General features: G+C 40.8%; 1 protein-coding gene across 3 annotated transcripts in view; it reads right to left on the bottom strand.

The window, feature by feature from the left end:
- Positions 1–499: 499 nt before the first annotated feature.
- Positions 500–11,250, bottom strand: part of stab1 (stabilin 1) — a 101,726-nt gene continuing 90,975 nt past the window's right edge. For all 3 annotated transcript variants that reach the window (XM_086150060.1, XM_086150059.1, XM_086150061.1), the window contains one exon: positions 500–653. In XM_086150060.1, the coding sequence (XP_086006186.1) occupies positions 588–653 (66 nt within the window). In that variant the 3' untranslated portion in view covers positions 500–587. The remainder of the gene's footprint in view (positions 654–11,250) is intronic.

Genomic DNA, 11,250 nt, shown 5'->3' with positions numbered 1-11,250 from the left:
TCCCTTATCTTACGGGGGGACTTCAGCGATCATGTGGGCAGCAACCACGATACTTGGAAAGGCCTGATTGGGAGGAACAGTAGCCCTGATCTGAATCGGAGTTGTGTTTTGTTTCTGGAATTCTGGGTTTACACAAAGGTGTACACATGTGCACCTCAGGCCACAGTTTGATGATCACCCTGGTGATCGTGTCAGATTTTCTGCATGTTCTGGACATTCGGGTGAAAAGACTGGCAGAGTTGTCAGCTGATCACCACATGATAGTGAGCTGGCTCCGATGCTGAGGGAGGATACCAGTCAGACCTGGCAGGCCCAACTACAGAGGCAGCTGACAGGCACAGGCAAGCCAAGTGGCACGTGGCTTGGTGACTGCCAAGGTAAAAAACCATGGAAGGAGTGGTGCAAGCCGATAAGCGGAAGAAGGGGGATGGATGGATAGATGGATTGAGTTTTTTCCAGTAAACAAAGCTGTAAAATAGTTAAGTTGGACACAGATGAACTAATTAAAAGATGAAACATGAGAATTTCATCAGTTTATTGCTGGTTTGAATGACATGGCTCCAGTTTTACTGGTTAGATCATTTGTATTACTCCTGGTCCCGAGTCTTTGGAGGGTCCTCTTGTTCTGCTAGCTCCGCTCCCTGACTGACATCCTGTAAAAAGTAGAGAGCAGTAGCTGTCAAGTCCATTTTAATTACAAGTTAGAAAAAAAATGGAAGTTTGTGACTGGGCTGCCAGATTGGATCCACCTCTACACAATGACCTGCGCTACGTCATCATAGCTACAATGGACATCATAACTACAATGGACAACTACAGCTGTCCATTGTATCCCACTCAATGTGTTCAAAAAGACATATCCAAGTCAATCAACTTAAAATAAGCCATCCTGTCTTTGCTGGCAAATCTTTAAAAGATAATAAATGAGGAATGTGGATTATCTGTATTTCTGTATGAATTGTAATTCGATGTGCCGATGTAGCACATCTTTACAAGTGCTGTAGACAAGTAATGACTATTGAGTACTAAGGAAATTGGTGCAATATAGTTTAGAAAGAAGTGATATTCATAAATTATTTGAAATACAGTTAACATAATATCCTGTTGGACCAGCCTCCTCCTCGAGCTTCATTTTTTTTAGCAGTTGTAAGAGCCAAGTTGGATGAATGAATGATTCTATTTGTACACATTTTCATTTAGAAAAGCCATCAAAAAAGTCAATGTAGAAACTGAGTGTTGGATCTTTGCTGGAACAATAGAGCGACAGAAGGGTTTCCATGGTTACCAAATAACAAAGACCAAGCGTGCTTTCTGCCAGTATATCCACAGATAACAGAGCAGGCTGCAAGTGACGCGCAAACAACCAATTGCAGTGCCTATAAACGTTTGACTGCGCTATCGGCATGTGACACAGAAACTGATCATATTGAGGAAATGAGACCCGACAGGGAGGAAATGGTTGACAGGACAGATCAGTTCACCAGAATGGCAGGATCATTCTTTTCCAAGTTTACAAATACACTGTTTTGGACAAACAAAATGGAAATGCATTGAAGAGGAATTGCAATGCAGCCTCAGGGCGGCATGGGCCAGTGACTCCCTGAGCCAGCCCTGGAGGGGCACCGACCAGTGTCTGCCTGAGCTGGTCCCAAGCCTGGATGAATGCAGAGGGTTGGGAATCAAATCTAATCATCTCATACCAAATCGGTCGAGGACCGGGTTAACAACAACAACAACCAGCGGTAACAATGGCCTACAGGTACCTCCCAATGGAAATTGGGTTACTGTGAGTCAAAGAAGGAGAGGAGGAAGATATGTTTGGAAGCAGAGAGAGGAGAAAAGGAAAGACTCTGGGAGTCAGAGTATGACCTTGAATATTGGGACAATGACTGGAAAAGGTAGAATTGGTCGACATGATGCAGAGAAGGAAGGTGGATATATTGTGTGTCCAGCAGATCAGGTGGAAAAGTAGTAAGGTTAGAAGTTTAAGAGCAGGCTTTAAGCTGTACTATCATGGTATTGACAGGAAGAGAAATGGAGTAGGAGTTATCTTGAAGGAGGATTTTGTTAAGAATGTTCAGGAGGTGAAAAGAATGTCAGATAGACTTATGAGTCTGAAACTGGAAATTGAAGGTGTGATGCTCAATGTTATTAGAAGGTATGCCCTGCAGGTGGGATGTGTGTTAGAGGAGAAGGGGAAGTTCTGGAATAAGTTAGATGAAGTGATGGAGAATCCCCAGCGATGAGAGAGTGGTAATTGGTCAAGACTTCAATGGGCATGCTGGGCAGGCAATAGAGGGGATTAAGAGGTGATGGGCATATTTGGTATACAGGATAGGAACACAGAGGGACAGATGGAGGTACGTTTTGCAAAAAGGATGGAAATGGCTGTCGTGAACACTTATTTCCATAAGACACAGGAACATAGGGTAACTTGTAAGACTGGCGGTAGGCGCACCCAGTTAGACTACATCTTGTTGGTGAGTGTGTTGCCAGACAGCATAGGACTCTGGTGACAAGGAAGATCAAGAGGACAAAAGCAGAACATAGGACAAAGTTGTGGAAGTTGAAAAGGAGGAGTGTTGTATGGTTTTCAGGCAGGAGTTGAGAAAGGCTCTGGGTGGTCTGGGAGAGCTTCCAGATGACTGGACAACTACAACTAATGTTATCAGTGAGACAGGCAGAAGAGTACTTGGTGTATCATCTGGGGGGAAAATAGATATGGAGACTTGATGTTGGAATGAGGAAGTGCAGGTGTATATACAAAGAAAGCGATTAGCAAAGAAGAAGTGGGACACTGAGGGGACTGAAGACAACAGACAGGAGTACAGGGAAATACTGGGTAAGGTAAAGATAGAGGTGGCAAAGGCAAAAAAAGGGTCTTTGATGACTTGTATGCTCAGTTGGGCAGAAAGGAGGGAGAGAAGGATCTATACAGGTTGGGGAAATAGAGAGAGATGGAAAGGGTGTGCAGCACGTCTGGATGATTAAAGATTGAGGGAAATGTATTGACAGATGCTTGAAGAGTGATGGGAAGATGGAAAGAGTACTTTGAAGAGCTGATGAATGAGGAAAATGAAAGCGAGGCAAGGGTAGAAGAGGAGACTATTGCTTTCAGTTCACTGGTCGATCTATGTTCCCACCCTCACCTATGGTCACGAGCTGTGGGTAGTGACCGAAAATGAGATTGGGGATACAGGCTACCGAAAAGAGTTTCCTCCGCAGGGTGGCTGGACTCTCCCTTAGAGATAGCATGAGAAGGTTTGACGTCTGGGGTGAGCCAAGAGTAGTGCCGCTGCTCCTTCGCATAGAGAAGAGCCAGATGAGGTGGCTGGGGCATCTGGTCAGGATGCCTCCTGGATGCCTCCCGTGGGAGGTAGTCTGGGCCTGTCCATCTGGGAAGGAGACCACGATGAAGACCCAGAACACGCTGGAGAGACTATGTCACCAGGCTGGCCTGGGAACACCTTTGTGTATCCCCAGAGGAGCTGGACCGTGTGGCGGGGGGGGAGGTCTGGACCTCATTGCTGCCCCCGTTACCCGACTCCAGATAAGCAGGGGAAGATAGATGGATGGATGGTGTTTTTGTGAATACTCCAAACTTCACCAAAAGCCATTCCAATTTTTTGCCTTTGGAGCAGTAATAAGATCCCCCAAAACTTGGTGGATCTTGTCTTCATGGTTTCTCAAAACTTCTACAAATAGTCATTCATTCTGGCCCCAGTAAAGACATGTCTTGATTTATACAATGCTGTGAAATATATACACTCATTTAAGGGATAGTCTGTCCAAATACAAATTAATAAAAAAATGTATCTACCTTTTTTGTTTTCAGTCCTGCGCCCACAAATATAAAACTAAGGCAGGGTTATATTTGCCTACTTTTACCTGCACCTAGAAGGTCCATAATAATTTTTTTTTTCCATGCATGGAAGCTGAAAACTGCTTGTGCCAAAACAAATTAATTTTTTTAAACCCAAACTCATCTGCAGTGAATGTTCTCTTTATGAATCTCAGTCCAGCTGCGCAAAACACCTCATGAATGTTGTATATAAACATGAGCCTGCTGATCAATGTGGGTCTTTATGGAGGAACCCAGAAACAACCAAAATAAAGAGTGAGAAGAAGAATCCTGCCAGCCGTTTTTCACACCACAAAACCAGTATGCTTACTCTGCAAACATAGCTATACTGTAGGTTGTAAATTCTATATCATTCAGACTGAGCCTTCATATGTAAATACCTCAAAATTATTGCAGCAATCTGCACGGCTCTTACATAACTTTAAACAAAAGTTAGAGGGGTGTCCAAGTATTGAAAAATACAGCAAAATGCATGCAAATTGGCAGAGGATCTCGTGATCAGCCCATTTTTTTAAAATGAACAAAAACTTGCAGGAGCCATTCTAAAAACATCAATGAAATCTTCTGCAGCTAAGCATGTACAGGAAATTACCAGAAGACATTTTGGGGGGGGAGTATTTGAAAATAAGATTGAAAGAAGGAAACCATGATATCGACTCTATTGACTCTCTGGCCCAATCAGAAGATGATATTCAAATCTGTGAGACACTCAAGTGCTTCTATAACATTGTATGATAATCTTCACAGTGTGAACAAAATGCAAAAATACTGTACCTGCTCCTTTCTGTGCCAGTTTATGCATATGTGTGTTTGTGTTGTTTGTGACTGTGTGAATGCTTCTTTCCCATCGAGTTTAAGCATCTATCCACAATAATGGACCAACTACGTGTCTTTTTGACCACTGGCCAACTAAATGTGAGAAATGCAATCTAGACACCTAGATATACTAAACTCATCTTTTCTAATAGACAATATACCATGGTCATTTAAGGAAGCTATAATCAAACCCCTCCTAGAAAAGCCTGCTAGTAATCAAGAGGTTTTAGGCATCAATAGAACTTTTTTGAAATGCCCATTTCTTCATAATTTTCCTCCGAGAGTGATTCAAGTATGTGATTTTCCTCATAGAATTGGGCTATTTGCAGCTTTTAAATCAGGCTTTAGGATGTATTATAGCAGAGACGGCATTGTTTGAAGTTACAAATGACCTTTCACATGCATCAGATAAAGGACTTATCTCTGTAGTTTTTTTTTCTAGATCTCAGGGTCACACTCGATACCATTGATCATCAAATCTCATTAAAAAGGCTGATGTATTTGATTGCCATTGAAGGACCTGCACTGGACTGGATCAACACCTATCTATCTGAGAGATCTCAATTTGTACTTGTGAACATGTCCTTTGCATGAACAAAACTAAGCTTTAATGTTCTGAAAGGCTCTCTGCTTGAGCCACTAATTTTCACCCTGTATATGATTGTTTTAGGTAATATTATCCATAAATATCCACCGATATGCCGATGACACCCAGTTGTATCTATTACTGAAGCCAGATGACACCAGTGGGTTTATTAAGATCAACACATCTTAAAAAGATGAATATCTGGAGGACTACCAATGTTTTGTTGCCTAATTTTGAGGAGTCCTCATTCTGGCGTCAAAACATCATGGGAACATCTTATCTTAAATATGGCTACTCTGGATGGTCTCCAACACCACTGCTAGAAACTTTGGAGTTATATTTGGCCAGAATTTGTCATTAAACTCCCACATAAAAACATATTAGGCACTGCCTTCTCTCACTTAATGCCTAATATTGTGAAAATCAGGCATTTTCTGCCTCAGACAGATACAGCAAAACTAATTCATGCTTTTTGTTGTTTGTTGTAATAAGCCGTTGAAAATGACAGCGGATTCAACATGCTGCTACACATGTAATAACAAAATCTAGTATAACTTATCATAAATCTCCAGTTTTGGGCCTCTAGCAGTCTTTACAATTCATAATATAATTTAATACCCTTCCTCTTACCTATGAATCCCTAAATGGCCAGGTGCCATCATACAGTTTCTCAAAGAGCTCACCCAGTCAGATCTTTATTCTCCTGGGACACCAGGCTATTTGGGGTCCCTAGAGTTTCTAAGAGCTGAATTGGAGCCAGAGAATTCAGTTAACAAGCTTCTCTTCTTTGGAATCACAGGGCGGACATCCTCTTTTTGTTTAAGAATAGGCTTAAAACCTTCCTTTTGTGGCAAGCTTATAGTTAGGGTACTTTACACCAAGTAATACTTCCATTGGCATCGTGTGCCCTGGGATTTCCCATGAGGTCCCCCCCCCCGTTCCTTCCAGACTTCCTGTACTGTCTACACTAGTGTCCTATCATCGATGCATGATAGTAACCTCATATCTTGTCCCGAGGCCTTGGGTTATTTGTTGCAATGGTCTCACAAGGTGTCCATCACTACTATTTCTTTTATGAATATAAAACTTATTGTTTTTAATTTTAGCTGTTACCATAGAACTCTCAGCACTATTGGTATTAGTAGTACTAGAACATTTGTTCATGTTTCTCAACCTTCATACTCTTATCATGTCCCCATTACACTCATGATTTCTGTATCTTGGTCCTTCTCTTTTGCTCTTTTTTTGTTTTACCATGAATGGTCAAGACAGAAGACTGCCCACATTGAGCTAAGAACTGTCCAAGGTTTCTGCCCAGTAAAATGCAGTTTGCCTTGCGACTGTCACCAAGTTCTTCCTCATAGGGAAATGATGTGTTATTACAAATAATTTTCGAGAGTATGTTCTTGACCCAACATGTAAAGGCAAAGCAACTGTAATGTGATTTGGTGCCATGTAAATAAATTTCAACTTGACTCTACTTAAATATTTGATCAGATACAGTATTGAGCAGACATTGCATACGAGTAACTTCAGTAGGGGGTTCAACTGTCTGACACTGGCATTTTGTATCTTGTGCTGCTTTCATGCCATATTGAAAATATAACATACAGAGACAAGCCATTTCAATTTCAACAGATCTGACAGGTTTCTAATGATTTATCACACCTAAAATTGTCATCATGACATTAAAAGTATTGAGTGAATATTGGGGACTCTACAATTAAATTAAAACATTAAGATGTGAAATATCGTAATTTTGTGCGTCACATCAAATACAGTTGGAGCATATGAACCCCACTGGTACTTAATTTATGATAATGTTTATTGATACTATTTCTGCATTGTCCAACAGCTGACTACTTGTGAGTAATGGACAGCAGATAATAGTAGCGGCCTAAAATTAAGGAAAAAAGGAACAGGAGGGGGATAGGAGAGCCATCTTCGAATAAGATTTGTAAAGATGGTCTCTACAGAAAAAAATAGAGGTTTCATCCTGGATAGCCTGTATATTAACACATTATCAGGTGAGGTCAAGTGGAAATCCCTAAATAAAAGGAGTGGCTCTGACAAAGCAGACTTCACTAGGGGATCAAAAGTTCCAAAGAAAAAATGTTTTAATTGAATCCAGATGGGTAATTTCACTGGGATTTTTTCGTTCTCCCCACAACCTGTGTGGATATTTTTTTTTGTTCTCCCCTCTGTCTTCCTTTACAGGGAATGTCACATGATAAACAGCTAACTAAATAGAACTAGGAGCCAGTAATGCTTCCAATCCACTTTCAAAGCTTTTTTGTTTTCTATGCAAGAAGACTATGGTCCATCATAAACTAAACATGATAATAACAGTGAAGTGTTATAAAATGTATCCAAGGGGAGCATTTGAATTTCGGCAAATCTCATAAAAAAACATACCCGATCAATAGATTGGAATATATCAAGAAGTGAAAAGATTGAAAAATATATTCTCATTGAACTTGGGCTTAAAACCATAAAAAAATCATCTGTATTAATTAGAGCATGTTTCATGAATCTTCCCGATATACCAAATAACATTGTCCGAGCAAAAGAAAATGTTGTTGGCATGGCTTAGCTTAACATCATCTATTTCCTCTTTCATATCAAACCTCCACCCACCAACACAATCCCCTGATCAGACTGAAACCTGACACATTCCAGGTGTTGCTGTCTCACAGATGCTGCAGAGACGGGAATGTGATCTGATAAAGCTCCTTCATTTGGTATTGGGTTGTCCTCTTGTTTTGATTTAAAACAAACCTACCCTCCTAACACCGAGTCGGTCATGACACAAAGGGGAAACAAGGTGATCGGGGAGGACAAATCCAAGAAGAGATTCTGCAAAGGAGGCATAAAGCATATAGATTGTCTTCCTCGTCAGAGACCCACCCTTTGTGAATTGACTGAATAAAGTCCAAAACAATGTTTTTGGGAAAAAAAAATGGAAATCAGTTGGTGAAGGTGCAGATTTTAACTCCTTGCCTCAGCCCTCTATTTTCACTTAATGAAATCTAAGTGATCCCCACCTACCTGGCGGCACTTCTTCAATATTTTCCTCATAATTGCTCCATTTTTCATGCACCATGACTTACAGTACATCTTACAACTTCTTGTGACAAGATTGTGTCTTTGAATGGTTCAGGTTTGGCATCCATTAGACTGTGACCTATGGTTGGCACTTTACAGGTAAGATAATCTGGAAGACTCATTGCCATCACGGACAATCTGTTTTGTCATATCCCGTGCTAAGAGTAACAGGTCATGATGTAACTTCGGTATATTTTTGTTAATGCAGTAACTTAAATTATGATTAAGGTGGATTGTCCTTGCTCTATTTAAAAGGTTGTGAAAAGTAACTGACCAACAACGACAGAATTTTTCCTAAAAAAAAAAAAGGTAGCAGTTTGCTGAAATCATATTTTGAAGGAAAAAATGTTGACAATTCTAAGGGGTATGAACATGTGAAAGCAGACACAAGGTCTATCTGTTACAACTGTTACAAGCAAGTAAATAGTAAAGAAACACAGATGCAAATAAACAGAACGGCATCCTACTCACTTAGTTTTTTGTTAGCCAAAGCAAAAGACACTAAGGGGCATCAGGGATCTGAATGTGAAAGACAAATATAATTTTCCCATCCCTCACTACAATTTCGCCCCTGAGGCACAATGTCCTGATAACACATCGGACAGAGGTGGCCCTCACTGGCTGGCTTCAGAGTTTGAACCAACTGTGTTACTGTCTGAATGTAAGATTTAGTTTTTCTCTCAATGAACTGGTTCAGAATAAATAAATACAAAATGTATACAGTATTGATGAAAAATAAAAACTTGTGTGGAAATTAATCAAAAACCCTTCCATGAACAGAAGGGATTCTGATAGAGATTCCAATAGAGAAGGTTTCATGAAGCCATGAAAGCCAGGTTTCATGAAATCAAGGCTCGGATGATACTTTTCAAATCAACTAAGAATCGATAATCTGAAAAATAGCACCCAGATTTCAATTAATTAGTCTGATAAGCAATGCAAGTATTCTGTTGACTTTCCACGTAAAGTAAAAATGGGAAATTAAAAACAATCTAAATTTTTGGTATGTAACCATTTTTTCTGTTTCTTTGAGGTGTCTTTCTTTTTATATTTGCTTGAAATAATCACTAGAATCATAAAGGTGTATCTGACACACTGAGGAGAGTGTCAGATACAGTGATGAGTCTGAAGCTAGAAATTGAAGGTGTGATGCTCAGTGTTGATAGTGCTTATTCCCCGCAGGTCGGATGTGAATAAGAAGAATAGGGGAATTTCTACAGATGAAATAATGCATATTATCCCCAGAGGTGACAGAGTGGTAATTAGTGGATATTTTGGAACAGGCACCAGAGGTGATGAGGAAATTATGGGCAAGACTGGTATCCGGGATAGGACTGCAGAGGGACAGATGGCCGTGGACTTTACGAAACAGATGGAAATGGCTGTAGTGAAAACTTTCTGCCAGAACTGGCAGAAATATATGGTGACTTATTAGAGTGAAGGTAGGAGCTTGCAGGGAGACTACATCTGTATAAAGGATATAATCTGAGGTAACTCAGTGACTGCAAAATAGGGGTGGTGGGAATTTAACCAGACAGTATAGGATGGTGGTGTGTAGCGGGACTGTGGTGTCAAGGAAGAAAAGAGGACAAAGTCAGAGCAGAGGACAAAGTTGTGGAAGATGATAAAGGAAGTTGCGTGGTTTTCAGGGAGGGGTTGGGAGAGGCTCTCTGTGGAGATGAGTTGCTTCAAGATGACTGGAGAGAATTGGGACATAGCGGGGACTGAAGAGAGTAGACAGGAGTAGGAAGGAAGGATAGAGGGGGAAATGTATTGACAGGTCCCGGAAGTGGGAAGAGAAGATGGAAAGAGCACTTTGAGCGGTTGATAAATGTGGAAAATTAGAGTAGAAGCGATGACTGTCATGGACCACAAAGTAGCGAAGATTAGTAAAGGTGAAGTGAAGAGGATATTGAAATGGATGAGGAGTGGAAAGACAGTAAATTCTTATTATATAGCTATGGAGGTATGGAAGTGTCTAGGAAAGGTAGCAGTAGAGTTTTTGAGTGATTGTTAAACTTGGATTTGCAAAAATCTCTAAAATTGAAGAGTGAGAGGATGTCTGATGATTTGAGGTGAGTTGGTGAACAAGGGAGACATATAGTGAGTTATGGGCATTTGTGTTATTTAGTGTGGTTTCATGCAAAGAAAGAGCACTTCAGATGCAGTATTTTCTTTGAAAATGTTGATAGAGAAGGACAGAGAGGGTCAGAGCATTTTGTCTGTAGATCTAGGGAAAACATACACCAGGGTGCTGAAAGGGGAATTATTGTACTGCATGAGGATGTCTGGAGCGCTGAAGAAGTGTTAGACTGATGAGGGACCAGTGTGCGAGCTGTGAGACAGCAGCAAGTTGTGCTGCAGCAAAAGTTCATGGGTGAGGTAGGACTAAAACTACGTCAATGTTCAGCTTTGTGTCCCTTCTTGTTTGCTTTAGTGATTGACAGGCAGGTAGGTGAGGCTAGATAGGAATCAACATGGACTATGATGTTTGCAGATGACATTGTGATCTGTAGTGAGAGCAGGGTGCAGGTGGGGAAAATCAGGGATTTCAGGGAAAATCAGGGAAAATCACTATTTCAGATACAGCCCTGGAAAAGAGAAGATTTGCTGCAGCATGACAGAACAGAGCCAAGTGGAACGGTGTGGCCACAGGGAATACAGAAAAAGAGTTGGAGGAGTTTTAAGTACTCTTGATTAACAATCCAGAGGAACAGAGAGTGATCAAGGTGAAGAGACACGTGCGAGTAAATTGGAACAGGTGGTGAAAAGTGTAATGTGTGATAAAAGAGTATCAGCAGGAATGAAAATAAAAAGGTAAACAAGACGGTCTATCATACATACAGGTGGCTAAGAGACAGGTGTGTTGAGGAAATGACAG

This window comes from Fistularia commersonii, chromosome 7 (genome assembly GCF_037954325.1).
Source record: "Fistularia commersonii isolate RoL2024-O1a breed Wild chromosome 7, RoL_Fcom_v1.0, whole genome shotgun sequence".
In the NCBI taxonomy this organism is placed as follows: domain Eukaryota; kingdom Metazoa; phylum Chordata; class Actinopteri; order Syngnathiformes; family Fistulariidae; genus Fistularia; species Fistularia commersonii.
Note: the sequence above shows the minus strand (reverse complement) of the source record. Positions and strands in the feature narration are given on the sequence as shown.